Source organism: Acartia tonsa, chromosome 15 (assembly GCF_053477335.1).
Source record: "Acartia tonsa isolate MP-2025a chromosome 15, ASM5347733v1, whole genome shotgun sequence".
Taxonomy (NCBI): domain Eukaryota; kingdom Metazoa; phylum Arthropoda; class Copepoda; order Calanoida; family Acartiidae; genus Acartia; species Acartia tonsa.
This window is the reverse complement of record NC_137274.1, coordinates 23,422,599-23,446,787: the sequence shown is the minus strand read 5'-3', so window position 1 is coordinate 23,446,787 and position 24,189 is coordinate 23,422,599. Positions and strand designations below refer to the sequence as shown.

Here is a 24,189-nt window from a genome sequence, read left to right as displayed (position 1 = left end):
CTTGAATTAGTTCTAAAGTCCTAAACTAGATCTTTTCCCGTATGGTTTGGAATCCGATTAATTTCCACTGGCCTAAAACCTGTTCTAGGTCATACTTATAAATAATGTATCGTATCGTATTATAGAAAAATTTTCATAAAATTAATACCAATTTTGTTGGCCCAAGCCTGCGGCCTCTAAGGGCCAACAACACTGGAATTCATTATTTTACAGGCTGCAGAAAACTGGATGTATCCCATTTATTTTAATCATGTATAGTATCGTATTATTGACAAATTTGAAGTATGCTTACCTTATCATTTTCTTCTAAAACATCAAATGTTACATCCAAACATAATTTGCCTTTGAAAGTTTGTTTCTTCTTTTTTTGAAAAGAGATTTTGGTAGATTTTTTGTTGGAAAATTTCAGTTTTTTTTGTCATTGATTTATTGATTAATTAAAAGAGCTTTGACTCATTTTTTGCTTCACAAGTAGTTTTTTTTTAAAAACAAATAATTGATATATGTAATTTTTAGTAAAAAATTATCACAAATTTTCAGTTTTTTGTTTGTTTTTGTTTTTAGCTTGCAGGGTCAACTTTTCCTTCTGAATTGTGGATATATAGATTTAAATATGACAGTGAGAGAGGGGACAATGGACAATGTTTTTACTCAAAGTTTTCTTATTCGTTGGCTTAACAACTTTGGGGACTGTAAATGCATTTTGATTGGTTGATTTATAATATTAATTGTCCCAACGTTTCAACCAATAATTGTAATTTACAGAAGAGGGAATTTTGTGTATCATTAAATGGGATGTGCATAAATTTATTGGCCATTGTCTTATCCCTTTAGATCCCTGTTTAGCTACGCCCCTAGAGACACTGACATTGCTTTGACTAATTTATCTGTCTGCCTTTCTACCCGTCTATCTGCCTGTATGAATGTCTGTCTGTTTGTTTGTCTGTCTCTCAATCTGTATAAATGTCTGCCTGTATGTCTGTCTGTCTGTATGAATGTTTATCTGTCTTTCTGTATGCCTGTTTGTCTGTCTGTTTGATTGTCTATATGTCTATCTCTCTGTCTATCAGTCTGTTTGTCTGTCTCTCAATCTCTATGAATGTCTGTCTGTCTGTATGTCTGTCTGTATGAATGTCTATCAGTCTGTCTGTCTGTATGTATACCAATCTGTATGTCTGTTTGTTTGTCTGTATGTCAATCTGTATGAATGTCTGTCTGTTTGTCTGTCTATCAGTCTCTTTGTCTGTCTGTCTATTTGGATCTAGCTCTGTCTGTCTATCTGTCTGTCTGTCTGTCTATCTGTTTGTCTATCTGTCTATCTGTCTATCAGTCTGTCTGTCTGTCTGTATACCTATCTGTCTCTCTGTTTGTTTGTCTGTCTCTCAATCTGTATAAATGTCTGCCTGTATGTCTGTCTGTCTGTATGAATGTTTATCTGTCTTTCTGTATGCCTGTTTGTCTGTCTGTTTGATTGTCTATATGTCTATCTCTCTGTCTATCAGTCTGTTTGTCTGTCTCTAAATCTCTATGAATGTCTGTATGTCTGTATGTCTGTCTGTATGAATGTCTATCAGTCTGTCTGTCTGTATGTATACCAATCTGTATGTCTGTTTGTTTGTCTGTATGTCAATCTGTATGAATGTCTGTCTGTTTGTCTGTCTGTCTGTTTGTCTGTCTATCAGTCTCTTTGTCTGTCTGTCTATTTGGATCTAGCTCTGTCTGTCTATCTGTCTGTCTGTCTGTCTATCTGTTTGTCTATCTGTCTATCTGTCTGTCTGTCTATCTGTCTGTCTGTCTAACAGTCTGTCTGTCTGTCTATATACCTATCTGTCTCTCTGTTTGTTTGTCTGTCTATCTATCTGTCTGCCTTTTCACCCGTCTATCTTTTGTCTGTATATCTGTATGTCTGTCTATCAGTCTGTCTGTCTGTATGTATACCAATCTGTATGTCTGTTTGTTTGTCTGTATGTCAATCTGTATGAATGTCTGTCTGTCTGTTTGTCTGTCTGTCTGTCTGTCTATCAGTCTCTTTGTCTGTCTGTCTATTTGGATGTAGGTCTGTCTGTCTAACTGTCTGTCTGTCTGTCTGTCAGGTATCCTCTCCAAAACAACCCAGCAGTTAGCGATACCTTTAGCTATAAACAGACAACCATATAAATACTTATTATGTCGTTAATATGCCTTAACTTCGACAGAAATAGTGATTCCTATGATAAATAGACACATTAGTATAATCAGGTCGTAAAAAACGTAAAAATAATTTATAATTGTTTATGTTCGTTTGTCTATCTTATTTCTTGAACATCTTAAAAATCCTTATACTAAAGTAACAGGATGTTTGTCTGTGTGTCTGTATCGAAGTATCTCGCTAACCGCTGAACCGATCGAGTTCAGGGTAGATGCTCATGGGTCCGGGGAAGGTTTATAACTATTTTGGGGGAGGGTAACCACCACCCACTCAAGAGAAATGACAAAAATTTTTTTTTTAATATATGGGAGACTTCAACATAACATAAAGAGGTACCGTAACATAAAGAAATATCGTAGAGACTTTAACAAACAAAAACATTTAAAGTGCCACTAGAGGCCTCTAGGGGCGTAGCTGCTAGTATCTAAAATATATCTATATATCCATTCCTTCTGATGATTTAACTTCTATCAAATTTCCTTGATTTCCGCTTTGACTGCTTGACTTACCACCTAAATAGGAATAATTAAAAAGACTGAAATATTTTTTTTTGGCTTTTTTTGCATGACCGACAAACAGATGGACAACAAATTGCAACTAAAACAGCAGTTGAGAAAATCACATCCTTATAATAAAGTAACAGGATGTTTGTTTGTTTGTCTGAGTGTTTGTGTGTGTGTTTGTATGTTTGTACCGAAGGATCTCGCTAACCGCTGAACCGATCGGGTTCTCCTTAACAGGATAGCTTCTCATGGGTCCCGGGAAAGTTTATAACTATTTTTGGGGGGTGGGACACCCCCAACACCTCCAAAAAAATGAAAAATCCCCCCCCCCCAAAAAAAAAAAATTTCTTTTGAATTTTTTTAACTAAAATTAAATTTTTTTTTAAAAATCTAAAATAAGAAATTTAATTATTAAATTTGACTCTCGCCTCAAGTCCCCCTGGAGGCCTCTAGGGGCGTAGCCGCTAGTTAATAATAGAGTAGAGTGAAGTTTTTTGTTTTAAGCATTACCGACAGAAAGACGGATAAAAATGTATAAAGCAGATACATACAGACAGAGAGACATTCAGAGGTGGAGTCATCATCCTCTGACAGATAGAAAGACATTCATAAAGACATATATACATACAGACAGGCAGACAAACAGACCGATAGACAGACAGACAGACATACATATAGACTGACATACAGATGGACAGACAGACATACAGATAGACAGACAGACATACAGATAGACAGACAGACATACAGATAGACAGACAGACATAAAAATAGACAGACAGACATACAGATAGACAGACAGACATACAGATAGACAGACAGACATACAGATAGACAGACAGACATACAGATAGACAGACAGACATACAGATAGACAGACAGACATACAGATAGACAAACAGACATACAGACAAACATTTAAACAGACAGACAGAAAGACATATTTTTAAATCTTACCTAAATTTGGATGCCCCTCTGAGCTTGACAGTGGCAGGGTGGGGTCATCATCCTCTGAAGTCATGGCAGCATCATCAGCTTTAGACATGGTTGCACCTGGGGTAAAAGAATAGAACTTAAAAAGTCGTCTTCTTGTGTTGAAATAATATTATGAATTAATAATTTAATAGTCTTTTCGTGATAACGCCTCTTAAGTGTCTTTTGGTCATATTTTAACATTAGCTTTTATGGTTAGGTTAGGTTAATATGGGTTAGGTAATTGCCCAGCATGGTTATTTATCTGACACTGCAGAGTTAGAGCCCCCAGCAGGGGCTAAGAATAAGGGTAAAGCTACTGTGAAAATACAACAAATCCCTAAAGGGTCATTGCCACTAATATAATTTTGTTACTCCACCTGTGGCTCTGACTTTGTGCACCTTCCATGCTTTTTGTATGAGGCTGGCACAGTACTCCTCCCGCTGTTTCCACAGAGATGAGGAGGTGCGCTCATACCCAGGCCGGTCAGCAAACGTGGTCACCTAAATGTTTTAACATTTTAACTTTGGGTACTTTAACTAAGCAGCTGTCTTTAATGCACTAGCAGAATGGGGATAAATGTTACTGTTTTTTGCCTTCTTATCTTAGAAAATACCCTATACCACATCTCTTTACTATGGGGTTTCTTTCCCCCATCGCTTTCTCTTTCCCTCTACTATGATGTAAATAGAATAGGGAGGCCAAAAGCAGTGACATCTATCCCTAGGGCACTAAACACAGCTACATTTTAATCAATTTTAATTAGTGGTGTCCAAATTTGTATGTCTTGTAAATAAATGGATAGAGAATATGTGAATATTTTAAGAAATTCTGGAATACCCTGGAATAGATGTTTCTCCTAGCTGGTTAATATACCAATACCCCATCCTTCTCCTCCATATGAGTAAACTCCATCCCCTCCACTGACTATTTTTAAAACATATTGGAAAATATCTGACAAATACATTCTCCTGTTACAATATTTATATATTCTATGTGCAGAATATGGTTTAGTCAGAGATCTTAAGCAACAAGACAATCAATGATGACAATTCAGGTTATTGGTAGGAAACCACTAGTTTAAAACCAATAAATTAAAATTCAACATAAGTACCCAAATATTAAATAAGATTACCAGGTCATAAATCAGCATCACTTTAATTTACAGACCTGTGTCCCCCCCCCCCCTCCCTCCCTGAGTTTCTTCTACAGTTTCATGGGCCAGTGAGTTAAATCATGGTTAACCCATTATTCAAATTGTAACCCACCTTAACTTCCTCAACATGAGGCGGCTCATCAATTGGATTGCCCTTGCGGGCAAAGAAGTCCTGAGTAAGAGCATCGAGAATATCTGTACAGAAGACCATGTCCTCCTTCACCTCTCCTGTGTCAGGATCTGAGAACCGGACAATCGGTATGTCCATGTGGATTATCTTGAACTTGTTCGGCTGGGCAATTTGTAGAGGCGGCTCCAACACGTCCAGAAACTCTGAGATATTCTTGTAGTCAATATACTGGGTACCATCTGGATCAAACTCTTGCCAGATCTCATAGAACAGATCATAATCCTCATCAGTAATACCCTCCTGGAAAGAGATTAAATTTTTCTTGATAATAATTGATGAAGTGATCAAAACTTCTTTGAAATATGATGTAAAGCTAAACTTAGACAAATTAAAACACTAGATTCTAGATTACCAATTGAAGCTCTCTGTTGGTTTAATTATAATCAAATGACCAATAAGAACTCTATGATTGGTTAAATTAAAATCATATGACCAATTAGAATTCTCTGATTGGTCAAATCTAGAACCATATGATCAATAAGAGTTTTCTGATTGGTTAAATCATAATCATATAATCAATTAGAGTTTTATGATTGGTAATATCTATAATCACATAACAAATCAGTAAAAGTTCTCAAATTGGTCAGATATGGATCATATCAGCAATTAGAGTTCTGATTGGTTAAATCATAGTCAAATGATTAATAAGAGTTGTCTGATTGGTCAAATCATAATCATATAATCAATTAGAGTTTTATGATTGGTAAAGTCTATATCACATAACAAATCAGTAGGAGTTCTCAAATTGGTCAGATACGGATAATATCACCAATTAGAGTTCTGATTGGTTATATCATAATCATATAATCAATTAGAGTTCTCTAATTGGTTAAATCATAATCATATGACAAATTAGAGTTTTATGATTGGTAAAATCTATAATCACATAACAAACCAGTATGAGTTCTCAAATTGGTCAGATACGGATAATATCACCAATTAGAGTTCTGATTGGTTAAATCATAGTCAAATGATTAATAAGAGTTGTCTGATTGGTTAAATCATAATCATATAATCAATTAGAGTTTTATGAGTGGTAAAGTCTATAATCACATAACAAAACAGTAAGAGTTCTCAATTGGTCAGATAAGAATCATATGACCAATTTGAGTTCTCTTATAATCTTATAATTAGTTAGAGTTCTCTGATTAGTTGAATTATAATCTCATGATCTATTAGAGTTCTCTAATTGGTTGAATTTTAATCTCATGATCTATTGGAGTTCTCTGATTGGTTGAATTAATTACCTGAACATCCTCATTGGCCTGGCTATAGTTCTCAAGAATCACAGCAATGTACATGTTCACAATAATCAAGAAACTAAAAAAAAATATAAATTGATAAAAAAAATGACTAAATTAGTAAATATGATCAATTTAATGCTAAAATATTAGATGGCAAATCTCAAGCTTTAACTTCATCAATGAGTTTCACCCTATTTCTTCCATTGTTAAATTATGACATAATAAAATATTAATCTAAAATATAACAGCCAAATTATTGTTGTTGCAAGAGATATAAACTCCCCCTTCCCCTCCTGTATCTACCCAATGAGGAATAATAGATAAATTCAATAATCTAATCAAATACTAGTTGTTTTGCCTGTATACTCTAGAGGAGTGCGGGGGAGTTCAGGAATATAGCCTAAAACCACCCCTAGACAATTCTAAACCTTCCCTGAAAAGTACCCCTCTTTGGTTCCAGCAATTTCTGAGATCTTGAGCATAAGACAAAATTAACCTTACTACTTTATATAATAGGATAAATTCCTACCTAAGTGTGAGATATGAAATCATGAAGAATATACCAGCCCCCATTTTACCACAATCCCCAGGTTCTCCTAAACAATATGGAGTCAGATGAGTATGCCACAAGTCACAACCTGGTGACAGTCAGTTCTAGAAACAAAATGTGTATCATTTGAAAAACTTAATTAGAAAGTATTTTTTCTAGTAATGTACAACATCAATTGCAAGTTCTGACTAAGAAAAATCCCCAAATTCTCCTAGACAATATTGAGCCAAGTGATTATGAGTATGAGACAAGTCTCAAATGGTGGAAAGTTTACTTATATAGGAAGTATTTTTTTAGTAATATACAGGTTAGGAATCAAAAATTCGTTTTATTGTAAGGGTTGATTCATTAGTTTTGAAAGAAGATATTTTACAAGTAGCAAAAAAAATAAAATTCTTTATGAACTTGTATTATTAAATTTATTATTTGGAGATAATTTTACAATTGCTTTTTATTTACCTGATCTGTCAAATAATATGGCTCAAAATAAATTTTTTCTCTCAGAATTTTTGTTGACATTCATATATTCATGCATGCGTATTATATAGATTTGATCTCTCCAATGAAGGGTTACCTGTACCTGTAAATGCTAAGGTAAACCTACCTATTTCACTGTCCTGCTGTTTACAATCAGTATCATCAAAGATTGCATCTAGAGTACCATCCCAGCCAGCTGAGGTGGCCATTTGAAACAACAGAATGAATGTCTTAAAAAATGTCTTGAAATTGTGAACATCATTGAAGCCTCCGCGTATTCTATAGATATTGGTGTGTTTAATTTTAATATTCAAAATGATGGTTTTGGATTTTTCAAATGTAGAATAGAACCAATAATATTTCAAGACTTTTTTAAAGATCTAAAACATGCAAACATTTATCTAATCATGCACAGTAAATTTGAAATGGAGTTTTGACAAACAAATCCATGGAAGAACTGAATCCAATTTTATACATATCTCTTTTTGATTAAATTAGCTTTGAGGTACATTAAACTTTTATTTTACTTTGCAAATATTGAACAATAAAAAAAAATTCTCAGAAGTTGCTCCTTAAAATTATTAAAAGTCTTTGAATTAAGTTATCCATTTTCTTCCCATATTGGATGAATACCATAAACATTTAGAAACTGTAATATACAAATATACAATAAACATTTAGAGATACAATATACATTTCAAATGGACTGTGATTACCTATTTCATTGTCCTGCTGTTTGCAGTCAGTATCATCAAAGATTGCATCCAAAGCCTCAGCCCATCCAGCTGAGGTGGCCATTTGGAACAACTGAATGAAGGTCTTAAAAAATGTCTTGAAATTGTGAACATCATTGAAGCCAGCACGTATTCTACAGACATATGTATTCAAAATGAAATTCAATAATTTAAGGTGATGCCAATTTTAGTTTTAAAATAATCCTAGAGTTAAATTTTTGTCAAGAAAAATTATATTTTTCTTATAACACCAATCTTTCCTGACATTCTTGAAGAGTGACATGCCAAAGACAGCAAAGATGAACATGACCAGAAAGAGGAGGAGACCAATGTTGAGCAGGGCAGGCATGGACATGATCAGCGAGAACAGCAGCGTACGAATACCTTTGGCGCCTTTGATAAGACGAAGAACACGACCAACCTAGGTTGAGGTGTGTACGGATGATTGTACTGTTTTCATTTCTTTTTTTTGTGTATGAGTTTCTTTATTCAGTGCTGGGCTGTTACTAACCCCAATCATATTCTACCTACTTTCTGTGCTAAAGATCAATATATTATTATTTTGAAAACATTTTGATAAAACCTAGTTTTTAAACATTTAAAGTATAATAATCAGTAATATGAACTTTTAGATAAAACTCAAACTCCAAATTGCTCCAAAATTAAAAATGTATCTTAGATAATAAATGATAGTTGTTGGTACTAAATTTGAAATATTTACTTTTACAAGAAATTGTTAGGAGAATTTTTGTTACTATTACTTGAATAAAACTTCTACCATTTTAAAATTCAGAAGTAAGTATATCTATCTTCAATATAGGTATATATACAATATATCCCTTTATAGTAATACATACTTTAGGTATTTTACTTTTATACCAATTAATACATTATTAATTTTATTTGATTCTTTTCAATTCATGAATCTGATGAGAGTTAAGTTTTACTGAATATTCTTTATTTCTCTATAAAGTTTTTATGATAAGAATGACAGAATAAAAACAAATAAATTTAAAATTATCAAGTTCTAATTTTTAAAATCTTTTGAAATATGTTAAATGTGTCCTTTGGGCTTAAATTATAATTTCAATAATCCAAAGCTTTTTATTATTTCTTTGTTTTTTTAGGTGAAATAATCTATTTCTTTCAAAATAATAAAATAGATGCACAAGACTACCATTTTTTTACTGTTCCATGTTGCATTTTATTTTTGACAATTTTAACATATTTCAAAAGTTCCTAAAGTTTAAAAAAATCTCCATATTTTATTATTCAATTGCACAGAAGCTATGTTACTGTTTCTTATTCCTTTAGCATTTATTTTGGGTAAAGAAGAGTTCAACAAAATTTCCATACCCTTATCTTATGAAACAAATTTTACCTAACAAAAATATTATCACTACAATAAATCACTAAAAAAGGGGCCTAAGTACAGAAGGCAAAAGCAGAAATATATTTCACCTATTTTTTAATCAATTTTTGGAGATTTTTTAGCGTATTACAATTTAGCAATAAAATGTGCATCATGTTAATATTTTCATGTAAAAAAAATTATATTCAAGCATTATTACAATATATCTATTCATAATATCGATTGTTGTCAGCAAGAACTAAATATTTGTTTTTGATTAAACAAATGTGGCAAAATATTTAGAGAAGATAGCCTCTAAAGAATCCATTTCTTACTAAATGTTTGAAGCAAATCCAAACCTTGGAATCTTGAAGCAAGTTCTTTATAATCTAACATTGAATGCATTACATTTAAAGGTGCCATATTATCAACATGTTTTTTTCTCAGAATTGAAAGTTGAAAAAATAGTTTTTTAATCTGATAATCAACCTTACTTTCAATCATAAGTACCTAATGTATTGAAATAAGTCATATAAGGATGAAAATTTCCCAATAAAATATACTCTAGCTTTGACTTGATACCTAAGATGTGGCAAAAATAATATAATTTCTTTAGATGCTATGTTCCCTAAATATCATATTAAAATATCAGAGAAAGAAAAAAGATCTAAAATCTTCAAAACTTTTTTTAAAAAATACTTTTCTCACATAAATATACATAATTGTAAACAAATAAGATTGAATTCAATAGTAGCAGAGCTTAAAGCAAAACTAAATTTTGTTTTGACTTGGCTCAGGATTTACCTTGACCTTGCTAATGGCTAGATATTTGAACAAAATTAAAAGGAGTGATAAATTAAGGGTAGCTACCTCCAATGAGACTACAGTTAAAAGAAAAAGAGAAGGGCAAAAGTGAAGGGTAATCAAGAAAAGGGGAGACAAAATTATGGAAAATATCAGGGAGGTATGGGACATTGGGCTGTTCATTACACTAGTTCCCAAAGTTTTATAATAACTTGTTCTTATACATTGACTCAAAAACTTTTGGGACTTTTAATGAATTTTAATTGGTTCAGTATACAAACATGTCAAACACTAATTGTAATCTACAGAAGTGGTAATTTTGCATATCATCATTGGGGATGTACATCAATTTATCTGCCATTGTCTTATCTCTAAGGATTCCTGGGTAAATATGGGTATTATTGTGTAAAATTAAGAGGAATATTATATTAGTCTGACTCTCCAACACAGTAAGTTGGTACATAGATTAGCTTTGTAGCAACCAAAACTAATTGAATGTCCACTATGCATTTATGTACACTTATAAAATCCTTAACATTTCTTATGATAATAATTATTAATATCTAATGATTGTTATAGCGCTGATTAAATAAGCAGTATGATATTGTTATTTCATTACTAACTATTATTTAATAAAGGCAATTTTTTTTTTTTAAACTATACATTAATTTTTTTTCTGTAAAAGGAGCACATGATATCCCATTTTTTTATTGTTTTCTGAATCTGTGTGATGCCCAAACTATGTGGGCCTTAGGTCAGCAAAGCTTTTTGAATTATAAATAGAAGATTGAAAAATGAGAATGACTTTGGATGCCCCTAATGCAGATTACAAAATTTTTATTTGCTTAACTTTTTTTTGGATGTTTCAAATTTTCAAAAAAATCTTCCAATTTCATTAAAATATTTTCCAAACAAAGACAGATATGTTCATAAGAAGCATGAGCATTTAATTATATCATGTTTAGTTCATAAAATAAAAACAGCAAAAGAATCTTGGGGACAAACAAACCTATGTTATTGTAAAGTAGCTATACTATAAAAAGGCACATAATTATAAAATGTTTTGGGTGTGGAGGAGGGCCATATCATCCCTTCCCCCCCCCTAAATCCAACTGGTTTACTGGTTTTATAATATTATTAGCTCATGGGATTAATTAAATATTAATTGTTTAAACAGTTTTGACATTAATATCTATATTAATTCAAAAACCTAAAATTTCATTCAATTGAGCTAAAATAAAACAAATAAAAAAATTTGCAAATTCTTAGTATGAAACTTTGCATGTTGAAATTTAGAAGTACCTTTTGGAAATTAAATCTTTAAACTTTTCAAAAGAAAATTGAAACTATAAAATAATTACATAATTGCAAAGTTTAAAATAAGGCAATGTTTTAAAATTGTATAATAAAGCAGCAATAGATAATTTTCAAAAGCAAATGCTCTTGCAGTTTTTACACTTAGTTTTCAATTCTTTAATTTTAAAAGTTTCCTTTTTTGTTTCTGACTTTATTCTTGGTGATGAATGTTATACCTTTTATTCACTGTAAAATCATTTATTGTTATTTCTACTCATTTATTTTCATTTTAATCTCTTTTATTCCTTTGAATGCTGAAGTGTATCATCTAAAAATTTAAAAACAAATTGAGTATTTTTATTGTTTCTTTGGAAAGTGGAAAATTAGATTTTATCAATTAATTAATGTCACTTGTTTTTACAAAATGACTGCAGAATTATTCTTTTGATTTAATTAATAATGTTCCTTCAATTCAATTATGTTTTTGGACTTAAATGTACTTAGACAAACATACTAATTATTGTAGTTATAGTGTAACTGCTCTAAAAAACTAGCCAAAAATTTACTTGCCTTCAATCTAAAACTTTCTTGATGTAATTTCTTATATTCGACTGATTATATTAATAATTCACCTCTCTGAATATAAATATCTAGCAGCTTTCCAATACAGCTGATCTTAGCAATTCATAAAGTTTAGTGTATATATATATATTGATTTGATAAGCACTAGACATATCTTTCATAATTCCTGATTTATTCAATAATATTATTAGTTTTGTGTACTGTAGTATGACTACACTATCACACTTATAATTCTCTAATCCATCCTATAGTTTTCAGGACTCTTAATCCTCTTTTGCAGCTTTTACTTCTATTAGATTTTCATCACTTTCTTTGTCAACCTTAGCTTCAGTGGTTGCAGTAGAAGATTCCCCTTCTTTAGCCTTGGCAGATGATGCAGCAAGAGAAGAAGCAGCTCCACTGACAGCCTCTGAAGCAGTTGTGACCTCATCATCTTCTGAGGTGACCAGGTCATCCGCCTTGGACATGGTGGCACCTGTGGCTCTCACCTTGTGCACTTTCCATGCTTTCTGTATGAGGCTGGCACAGTACTCCTCCCGCTGTTTCCACAGAGATGAGGAGGTGCGCTCATACCCAGGCCGGTCAGAAAATGTTGTCACCTAGAAATGTCGTCAATATTTCAAGATAAATCTAAAGTCGATATTGCTTGATTCACTTGAAATGAAAATAATTGCTAAAATCAAAGTATATCTTCATGTCTTAGAATAGTATATTTTAAAAAATATACTGAATTTATAACAGGAAAATCAATGAAACATAATGTGACATGTCTGAGATTTGCAAACTTTAAAAAGGAGAACATTATAGTCAACACATCAACTATACAGCATGACCCTCGAAAAAGTATTTTTAAGCATCTGCAGCCCTTATTTCTCAATGAATTATTAAAAAATGCATATGTCCTTGTTCTCCATAGTATTCCACGTAAGTAGATATAAAAATATTTTTTTTACCTCCATTAACACCGGAGATTTTTAGAGCTAAAGTTTTGAAAAAGTGACTGAGAAAAAGAATTTTTTTTTGTTTCTCTTATTTTTTGGATGGTTATATTATGTTTTTCTGGCAACTGAATAATGAGACACAAAGAAAAACAAGTTACCTAAATATTTCTTTTTTATTCCACCAAAAAATATCAATTTTTAATGGCAAAAAATACTACTGAATGAATTGATTATTTGCAAATTTTAGGTTATTTATTAACCCTTATTTATAGAAAAGGATTAATTATGACAGTTGCTCCGCCTACTTTTCTGACATCTCAATTATTTAATAGGGGGTAAATTAAGCTTTTTAGACTAAAAAATCATTATGTTTATTTTTATTTTCTTTATAACTTTTTTGTTATTAAAATTAGGATTGTGAAACAAAAACAATTTTCCTGCTATATTCATAGAGATTTATTTGGTTTTTTAATCTTAAACAATTTTGCCTAATAAGTAAGTTTTTCAAAATATCATTAAACTAAAAAGACTCAAAAAATATGTGTAAAAAAATGCTTTTTACTCAAAAACTAAATTTTTTATTTCATTTTTGTATAAAGTTTCTGCTAGTAACAAAAATAAAAGGATTTCTAGCTTAATTTTGCTAAAAAAGTCGTTTCATGTTAAAAGTTACTTTTTCCTCAGTCACTTTTTTAAAACTTTAGCACTAAAAATCTCCGGTGTTAATGGAGGTAAAAAAAATATTTTTATATCTACTTACGTGGAATACTATAGAGAACAAGGACATATGCATTTTTTAATAATTCATTGAGAAATAAGGGCTGCAGATGCTTAAAAATACTTTTTCGAGGGTCATGCTGTATAATATAACTATGTTTCTTTCCTCTACATGAGAACACTACAGCAGATGAAATGCTACCTAAGGAATTGTTTGAAAAGCCCTACCTTGACTTCCTCAACTTGTGGAGGATCCTCAATTGGATTCCCTTTGCGGGCAAAGAAGTCCTGGGTAAGAGCATCCAGAATATCTGTACAGAAGACCATGTCCTCCTTCACCTCTCCTGTGTCAGGATCTGAGAACCGGACAATCGGTATGTCCATGTGGATTATCTTAAACTTGTTCGGTTGAGGAATCCTAATTGAGAAATTTGTCTTAGAAGAGGAATGTTATAATACCAACCACCTTATTTCTTGCCAAAGGAAATAATTCATCAAATTTAACATGGAAAATTCCCATAGGTTGGGAAAGGGAAATAAATGAACCAGAGTTATAGGTTGAATAAATTGGTATCTTTTATTATATTTTAAAAGTTTAAAAGTTTTATTCTCATACAAAAAAGATATAAAACATTTATGGAACTTCCAGTAATTTATACGTTTACTTCCTATTAAGCTTCTATTTATAATTCACCCATTTGAAGGCAAGAAAATCCTTATGGAAGAGTAACAGGATGTCTGTATCTGTCTGTATGTTTTTACTATTGGATTTTGCTAATTACTGAACCTAATTGGTTCTCCTATGCAAAGTAGCTTCTCATAGGTCCTGGAAAGATTTATATCTTTTATATCTTTATTTTTCAGAGGCTAAAAATGCCTAATAATCTAACTATTTAGGCTATGAAATTCGGCAACAATAAAAAAGTACAGCTCTTATTGATCTTAATATAGCTATTTTAAGGAAAGATTGGTTTTCAAATTTGAATTTAAAGATTTGCATTAAATATGAAACTTACTGCAGTGGTGGCTCCAAAACATCTAGAAACTCAAATATATTCTTGTAGTCAATATACTGGGTACCATCTGGATCAAATTCTTGCCAGATCTCATAGAACAGATCATAATCCTCATCAGTAATACCCTCCTAAATAAAGATGACAATTTGTAGATTTTTTCTTCTAAATATTAGTTTTCTCTTTTTTCAAAATCCTAAACCTTATTCTATGCTTGGCTCTATTTGGCATTGTCTGATTTTAATTAATCATGACATTGGTTCAACAAACTAGTAAATGAGATTTATTAACAATATGACCAATTAGAGCTCAGTAATTGGTTAAAATTATGATCATAAGACTGAATACATTTCTTTGGTTGGTCAAACTTATGACTAAAGATCTTTTTAAATTCTATGCTTGAATAATCATAATCATATTACCAATTAGAGCTCTCTGATTGGTTGAATAAGTTCACAAAATCAATTTTAGTTTTGTGATTGGTTAAACCTTTGATCACATGACCAATTAGAGTTCTCTGATTGGTTGAATAAATTACCTGAACATCCTCATTGGCCTGGCTATAGTTCTCAAGAATCACAGCAATGTACATGTTCACAATAATCAAGAAACTAAAAAAATGAAATTTTATATTTTATTATTTGTTAAAAAAAAGATGACCAAGTTATTTAAAGAAAAAATGCTCCACAGAAAGAAAAATTTTAACATAAAACAACTTTCCCATAAAGCATTACCACCAGACCTATGAGACTGAATAGAGCCATTGATACAGATATATCTCTTAGTCATTTGTCTTTGTAGACATGAAGACAAACAGATATACTAGTGTCAAGAAGTGTTGAAAATAATCATTGTTTTGGATTGTATTATTAACACTTTTCCACGGACATAAAATTGTTACTATTATGATTGTACATTTTTATATTCGTAGAAAACTGGATATAATGCAAAACAATACATGATTATCAGTAAGGCTTAGAACCAGGTATAATCCAGAAGATATTGATCAATTTTGGAGCCAAAATATATATTGTATTATACCTGAGAACAAGATATGCAATCATATAAAAAATTCCAGCTCCTACTTTTCCACAATCTCCAGGTTCACCTTGCAAAAATTTTGGGGTTAATTCATTACTTCTTGAAAATATTTTCATACTTGATAGCAAATCATTATATTCAATCATGAAAAAAAAGTTACAAGTTCTTTAAATGTGCAGGAACATATTTAAATTTAAAAAAATTCATTTATCTATAAAACAAATGGCTTAAATTTGACCAATACAAACTTTTTGCCAAACTTAATCTGTATTTGTCCTTTTATGGTTGTTACAGGAAAACAGTATTACTAATATTGATTAAAATCTAGGCCTTTACCTATTTCACTGTCCTGCTGTTTACAATCAGTATCATCAAAGATTGCATCTAGAGTACCATCCCAGCCAGCTGAGGTGGCCATTTGAAACAACAGGATAAAGGTCTTAAAGAATGTCTTGAAATTGTGAACATCATTGAAGCCTCCACGAATTCTATATGTGAAGAATGTTCATTACATATTGTATGTGCAGGGTTCAGAAAATTATCCCAATTATTGTAAATAACTTCTAGTGAAGAAATATCAAAGTATTGAGCTATGTTTATCACGAAATATAAATAGAGTCCCATGCCATTGAGACATTTAAATTGTCCTAAGTTCTTTTTAAAAACTACCTCATTGTCTTATTAAGAACCTAAAACCTTTTCCTCTCATTTGGAACAAAATTAAAATTAAAGGGGGTCTTATTGTTATTTATTTAGGTTAGGTTATATTGGGTACTGGTTGGTCCATCGGTTGAAGTAAAAAATAGACCCCCAAATAATTAATTATAACATAAGTTTTCCCCCTAAGGTGCATTGTTAAGAACCTAAATCCTGAACATTATTGGAAAAAATTGAAATAAGGAGGGCTATAGTTTTTTGTTTATTACTTTTGGTTAGGTTATATTGGGTACTTATAAGTGGCCCCTTACAAATAGGCAAAAAAAGTCCCCCAAAAGACAGTTTTTGACACAAGAGAGTTTTCCCCCCAAAGTGCCTTGTTAAAATTTTAAATCTTAATTATGATTGGACTATAGTTTTTGTTTATTACTTTTTGTAAGATTATATTGGATATCAGGTGACCCCTTAGACATAGGCAAAAAAAAAGTGCTTAACCGTTTTATTTGTGGAAGGCACTAATGAAATTCTTTTGTACTCTTTTGGACTCAAACAACACCGATATGTTTTGAACATCCATTCCTGACATTCTTGAAGAGTGACATGCCAAAGACAGCAAAGATGAACATGACCAGGAAGAGGAGAAGACAGATATTGAGCAGGGCAGGCATGGACATGATCAGCGAGAACAGAAGAGTTCGGATACCTTTAGCACCTTTGATCAGACGCAACACACGACCAACCTAATTTTTTTGCGTGTGTGTAGTGATTTTTCTGTAAATTTTTTTTTTCAGACTTTTTCTTTGCATTTTCTTGATTAGTATAATTAACAATTGATTACCATCTTTTGAAATGAAAATCTTGGAATTTTACAACATATGAGAAAAGACAACATTAATGGTAGTGAAAAAAAACTATTTTTCAGTTTTCAATAAATAAAAATAGAATATTAATTATTACTATGAATTATTAATAAAAAAATCATAAATTATGCATTTTCTCATATACTATTTTCAATTATTAAATGTGCATTTTCCATAAGCAAGCTATTTTCCACAATTCATTCTTAGTTAATAAATATTTCCATATTTAATTATTAGGTAGGTTGACTTCTTAAAAAAACCATTTGGTATGTAAACAGGTTTTCAAAAAATATCCAAAAGCAGTAAAATGTGATTTGAATTTTCATTTTGACTTATGCTTAGGTTCATTATTAGGATGGATTATAGTAGGACATGTATTACACTCAAGTTAGAGTTAATTAAATCATGATAAGAGTCAAGTTAGAAATGGTGGTATATATCAAGACAAAATATTGTTGTATCTTATCCCTTAAACAGGAGATAACTTATAGTCTAGCAATGCCACTAATTTTACCTCCCCATAAAATGATAAAAGTCAACCTACCTATTGCCTACATTACAGTATGAATTGCAACACAAAAGCAAAGCAAACTAATTAGTTCAAAAATTCATTTGTTACCCAAATTTACAAAAGATTTTTTTCTAGCAGAACAAATTTTTCAGCAGGTTTATAAAAATTCAGAGGTTATTTTTCCCTTTGTCTAACTAACCTTTAATTTTTTTATTTATTTCTAGTTAATCTCTTTTGTAAAGTGGGTTATTTACAAAAAAAGAATGTTAAATTGAACTGGTATAAAAATCTACATTATTAATTGCCAAAAAAAAAAAAAAAATCTTTACATCCAATTTACTCATTTCATTACATGAATAAACAAAAAGTTAACTTTTAGCAAAACATTGTAATGCTATCTATTTTAATTTTTTAACAGCAATTTGTTTAACATCCTAAGACATGTCAAATTATTAGTAAATTTTCAAATTTGATAAGCCTTTAAAAAATAGATTTTTATAATTTTCATTCTAAATTGATTTTTCAACAGCAATTTGTTTAACATCCTAAGACATGTCAAATTATTAGTAAATTTTCAAATTTAATGAACCTTTATAAAATAAATTTTTATAACTTTCATTCTAAAATCTTTGATGATATAACCATTTAAAACTTACTATTATTAGATCAGCAAGCAGACATAAATTTTAAACAAAGCAAAATTACTACAAATACATATACTGTCATTTTACCCATGGATTCAAGGGAAATTGCATCTAGAGACAATTTTTTATATTTTAGGCTTTCCAAAGTTTGAGTTAAAAATTTTTTTTGTAGAATAATTATTTATTTAATCGTATTATAAACCACTTTCAGCAGATATAAAAATGTTCAATTATAACACTTAAACTAGTTTTGTTGGCCCTAAGATGCCAAAGGCAGAGGCAAACAGAACTTGTTTTCATATTATCATTGTACATTTTTACACGGGATATAATATGATACAATACATGATATTTCAGTATGGCTTACAACCAGTTCTAATCCAGTGGATATTAATCAGTTTTGGAGCCATACTGCAATTGTTTTTTCTATGATGCAAACCCCCTTTACAATCTTGTTTAATGAAAAGCAAAGCAGAATCTACTCTCTAAAAAGCTATGGTGGATGCACTGTAAGTGAAAATGAACATCTGAGCTAGATCTTTAAATCATGCCAGTGCTGCCAATAAAACATAGATATATAGAACAAAATGGCAGTTGTGAGCTAGAAATCCATATGGAAACACCTACCGGTGTAGTCATTTTGCGAAGACAATTAGCCAGTGGGTGTTTCCAAAGTGGTTCCTGACTCACCACGGCCATTTTTATTTAAAGATTGGTATAGGTGAGCTACTTTCAAAATTGGCTCACTAGAGGCATTGGTAGTGGCACACTGTGATCTAAAGATCCAGCTCGAGTTTTTAATTGTTGTCAATTAAATAGTAGTGGTTAGCTGATTTTTTTTCACTCACAGTGGCTGCAGAGACATTGGACAACATTCTTGTGCACTTGGATTTCTTTTTTTTTTAGCAAATTCTGGTGGAATTTCATATTTCAGTTTAAAAACAAATCTAATTTGATAGGAGATTAGAAGCATGTATTTCTAACTTTTAAACTCGAATTTTCTGTAATGAATTCTTAGAAGTAACTCCACATGAATTAGTTTCTGCAGAGACTTATTGATTACATTGTTTTAGAAAAGTTTCGAATTAATAAATTTTCATTACAGCTCAGTGCAAAGCTATTTAGATTTTAAAAAGCTGTCAAGCTATTATTAATCTCTTTTTCATATTCCTGGTTTCTTGAGGTGTGGTGGTATTTTTATTTCAAACTTTGTTCTTTTTTATTATTAGTCTAATGTACAGTCAAAAAACTAATTTGCAGTATGTCATTTTTTCATCCTTGTTGATAGAAAAAGCTCTCAAACTTACACCTTAAAACCCTCGTCTTTAGGAGGCATTTTTTCATAGTATTAATACATGTTTTAGGTTCCTGATTAATTAAACTATAGATTAATATTTCATTACACCCATTACTAAGATATGATAAATATTTCCCTAAAATTGGTAAAAAAAATTATTTTGAAAGATACCAAACTGTTATTGTTATTCTCAATCCAATTTCTGTTCAAGTTTTTGACTTTCTGACTCCTGTCTAATTTTTTTTATCGTAAGCTTTTTAAATTTTTTTTATATGTTTTTATTTAAGCGTATAGTTATTAGGGCCGGATACCTGATATCCGGCTGAATTATAATGCCGGATATCTGGCCAACGTTCGATATCCGGCAAATTACCGGATAACCCGCCGGATAACCGATATCCTGCATCAAAAATCAGCCGGATATCATGTAACCAGATAGTTTTAATATCCAGTATCCGGCCGGATATTGAAAATGACCGGATATCCGGCCGGATAACCAGCCAGACCGGATATCCGGTCCAACCCTAATAGTTATTATGTGCAAGTGCTGACTGGACACTTTACTACATTGACAAGCCGATTCTAAAATCTAAATTAGATTTATTAAGATCCTGCCACCTATTTGTTGGCCTATCAAGGAAAGAAATTCAGGAATCTAAAGGGATAAGACAAATTCATGTACATCCCAAGTGTTGATACACAAAATTACCCCTTCTCTAGATCACAGTAAGTGGTTGAATCAATTGGACACTCAACTAGATGACCAACCAATCAAAATTCAATAAAAGTCTCCAAAGTTATTAAGTCAATGAATAAGAAAAATTGCTGAAATTCCACTTTGGACCAAATCAACCACCATATTAAAAATTGTGTCAATTTAATTTTACTTTTAAAAAAATTGAAATGAAATTAAACATGGCTGTTAAAAAAGTTCATAGTGTACAACATATTAGTAATTTGATCTCCCTAAAAATTCATATGAAAAAAATACCTAAAGTAAAGTAAGACTTATGAAATCTTACCTCCTTCAAGTTTAGTGTTAGAGTTTAGTCGAATGCTCTTATTAAGTCAAAATGTTATTAATTATAACCAAATGTTTACATATTAAATGTTCCATAATTAAGAACAGTTTGACTTAACAAGAGCATTTGACTACAACCCAACACCCATTTTTATAGAATTACAGGCTTTTTGTAAGATAAGGCCCATCTAGTTTTTTTCAAATCCTTATTTCTTTCCTTGATTAAGCTTTTAAGTTGACCTAAACCATTTTATAATATTTAAACAAAATATCATAAATATGTCAATAAATATAAAAGACAAAGTTTTTCTTTTAAATTATCATTCAAAAAAAAAAAAAAGCTACTCTACAGTTCAGTTATAGATGTATGTCTAATCTTTATTAAGAAGCTACGCCCCTAGAGACCTCTAGGAACACTTGAGGAGGGGGTTCGACCTCCCCCCCCCCCTCTACAATCAATTGTAGTTTTAAAAAGAAAAGGTAAAAAAATATTTTTTGGAGAGTCTTTTTTTCTAGGGGGCGATTTCTCTCAGAAGGGTGGCGGTACCCTACCCAAAAATAGTTAGTTATAAACTTTTCTAGGATCTATGTGAAGCCACCCTGTAAAGAAGAACCATATTGGTTTAGTGGTTAGGGAGATCTTTTAAAACACACACACAAACAGACAGACAGATATGCCTTTACTTTATTTTCAGATATTTTTTAGTTAAAGAACTTTTAGCTACTATTACCTATAATTGTCCATGATTGATAATTTTCTATTAAAATTTTTTTATGATATTTTGACTATCTATATTATTGAAGCGATTACCAGCTTTTTTAAACCAAGATTTCACACTTCATTAATTTTTCGATAAATTATTTTTAAATTTTTTTTATAAACCACCAGATTAAACATAATTGAATTCTTACTAAATTCAATAATTCTCGCTGAAAGATGTTTTTGAAAACTGTGAAAGAACTTGGCTTGTGACACAGTTAGGAAATAAAAAATATTTTTTTTTTAAATATAAAAAACAAACAATGCCCAATTCAATTCTTATTGACTAAATATTAACTGAAAAAAATTGTCAAAAAATCAGTGTTTGATTTTTTTGAAAATTTTTCAGCTTACCTAAAGAATCAAAACCTAATAACTTTTACCCATATTCTTCCACTATTTTCAAAATCATATTTCATAGAGGTGTGGTTTATCCTTTCAAACCAATCCTATTAGATAGCATATCATGAAAGATTTGCCATATTTCTATTGCGCATTTAAAATCTATTTTTTTAGATTGCGTATTTTTTTTTTTTTTTGATTGCGCATTTTTTTTTTATCTTTTTCAGTACAATCACTGCACCTTAGCGACACGGACAACTCTGAGAAGAGTGGGACTGACAAAGTATTTCTCAATGAGATCACTGAGAAACAGGGAGGCCAGAGACAGCATCACCACCTAAATATGGATCATCAGTAATAAAATGTTGGGATCTACTGCAGTTCACAGTAAAATATTGCTGGTAAGCAATATTTCCAAAAATCTATGAATTTTAAAGGCTGCCAGATGCCAAACGGCTGAACATACAGATCATGCCCGCATACTGTTTGAAACGGAGGCCTACAAATTATCTGGAATAGCCATAAATCAATAATGCATAATTATCTCGCAGTGCAGAGAAATGCGCGAAAAAGACCTATTTTACGCGTTTTTTCTTCAGTGAAGCTTTCCCTGTGCATAATTAGATCTAGCCTATTCCAGATTATTTGTAGGCCTTCTTATGCCGCTTAAAATGGTGTACGGGTATAATCTGTACGTTCAGCCGTTTGGCAGCTAGCAGCCTTTAAAACTATTAGATTTTTAGAAATATTGCTTACCAGCAATATTTTACCGTGAACTGCAGTAGATCCAATTGTTGTTTTCTCGAAGTCGTTTTTGGAAGGGTGATGCACATTTCACATAACGCAAATTAAATAATCTCCTACGCATCGCTTTTATCTTATGGGGAAAATATTATCAAAAAGCGAAATCTGGTATCTGAAATTTTTGTCACCCTTTCAACAGTTCGTGGTTTTAGATCTTTTAAAATTAAAATTTCAACTGAAATTTATCGCATCTTATTATAAAAAGCTTTCCGCAGGTATAAAAATGTACAATTATAAGATTAAACCAGTTTTTTTAGACCCAAGATGCCAAAGGCACTGGCTTAAAAAAATAAGTTTTCTTGTGATGGTACATTTCTATATTCGTAGAAAACTAAATAAAATACGATGCTATACATAATTTTTCAGTATAGCTGAGAACCGGTTTTAATCCATCAGATATTAATCGGTTTTCAAGCAATACCGGAAAATTGAATTTCTCCTTGTATGTTTTTCATTATCATATCGTAATATAGACAACTTTCCGCGGATATTATGCGGATAGCATGCTTAAAACCGGTTCTAATCAAGCGGATAATGATCGGTTTAAAAAAAAACTTACCACAAAATCAAAAATATTCCATGGTTCTGCAAAGTAATGATGGCGCAGGGCAAACATCTTCATTAACATCTCAGATGTAAAAATCACAATAAATCTAGATAGATAGATATATATATAGATATATGGATATCTAGATAGATAGATAGATATTAGATTTTTTGATAGATAATTGGATATCTAGATAAATAGTTAGATATATATTTAGATAGTTGATATCTAGGTAGATATTTAGATACCTAGATAGATTGTTAGATACCTAGATAGATTGTTAGATACCTAGATAGATATTTAGATACCTAGATAGATATTTAGATATCTAGATAGATATTTAGATACCTAGATAGATATTTAGTTACCTAGATAGATATTTAGATACCTAGATAGATTGTTAGATACCTAGATAGATATTTAGATACCTAGATAGATATTTAGATACCTAGATAGATTGTTAGATACCTAGATAGATATTTAGATACCTAGATAGATATTTAGATACCTAGATAGATATTTAGATACCTAGATAGATTGTTAGATACCTAGATAGATATTTAGATACCTAGATAGATATTTAGATACCTAGATAGATATTTAGATACCTAGATAGATATTTAGATACCTAGATAGATTGTTAGATACCTAGATAGATTGTGAGATACCTAGATAAATATTTAGATACCTAGATAGATATTTAGATACCTAGATAGATTGTTAGATATCTAGATAGACAGTTAGATACTAGATATATACTTATAAGCTAGATATATAGCTAGGTATCAAGATAGATAGTAGGACAAATAGATAGATAGATAGATAGCAATTGTGCATCTACTATTCATTAACATCTCAGATGTAAAAATCACAATAAATCTAAACAAATAATTGAGATAATGTAAAGTAGTGGAAACTTTAAGAAGCGCTGGAAGGTGTCATGAGTGACGTCATGAAAATACCTCTAAAAAGGAGGGATGAGGGGG

General features: G+C 31.0%; 2 protein-coding genes across 3 annotated transcripts in view; both read right to left on the bottom strand.

Annotated features, from left to right (window-relative positions):
- Positions 1-2,608: 2,608 nt before the first annotated feature.
- LOC145307259 (sodium channel protein para-like) lies at positions 2,609-8,154 on the bottom strand. The gene is made up of 7 exons (XM_080149628.1): positions 7,998-8,154; positions 6,784-6,850; positions 6,258-6,330; positions 4,933-5,250; positions 4,044-4,167; positions 3,649-3,744; positions 2,609-2,700 (listed from the first exon to the last, which is right to left on the bottom strand). Exons 1-7 carry the CDS (start codon positions 8,077-8,079, stop codon positions 2,624-2,626), a joined length of 837 nt encoding a protein of 278 aa, XP_080005754.1. The 5' UTR covers positions 8,080-8,154; the 3' UTR covers positions 2,609-2,623.
- Positions 8,155-24,189, bottom strand: part of LOC145307258 (sodium channel protein para-like) — a 51,482-nt gene continuing 35,447 nt past the window's right edge. Inside the window, exons 32-40 of one of the 2 annotated variants that reach the window (XM_080149626.1) lie at positions 23,216-23,309; positions 22,094-22,189; positions 16,999-17,157; positions 16,097-16,250; positions 15,761-15,827; positions 15,258-15,330; positions 14,723-14,850; positions 13,935-14,124; positions 12,064-12,647 (exon numbers count right to left, since the gene is read on the bottom strand). In XM_080149626.1, coding sequence (XP_080005752.1) covers positions 12,312-12,647; positions 13,935-14,124; positions 14,723-14,850; positions 15,258-15,330; positions 15,761-15,827; positions 16,097-16,250; positions 16,999-17,157; positions 22,094-22,189; positions 23,216-23,309 — 1,297 coding nt within the window. In that variant the 3' untranslated portion in view covers positions 12,064-12,311. Of the gene's footprint in view, positions 8,437-12,063; positions 12,648-13,934; positions 14,125-14,722; positions 14,851-15,257; positions 15,331-15,760; positions 15,828-16,096; positions 16,251-16,998; positions 17,158-22,093; positions 22,190-23,215; positions 23,310-24,189 lie in introns of those variants that run through there. The other variant, XM_080149627.1, reaches the window with a different exon arrangement.

Excerpts from the sequence above, each read along its gene's own strand:
- LOC145307259 (XM_080149628.1), bottom strand. The coding sequence starts at position 8,079 with ATGGCCACCTCAGCTGGATGGGCTGAGGCTTTGGATGCAATCTTTGAT. Across the intron at positions 6,851-7,997 it reads ACAGCAGGACAATGAAATAG|GAGAACCTGGGGATTGTGGT; the intron begins GTAATCACAGTC and ends CATATTGTTTAG. Across the intron at positions 6,331-6,783 it reads ATTTCATATCTCACACTTAG|TTTCTTGATTATTGTGAACA; the intron begins GTAGGAATTTAT and ends ATTTTTTTTTAG.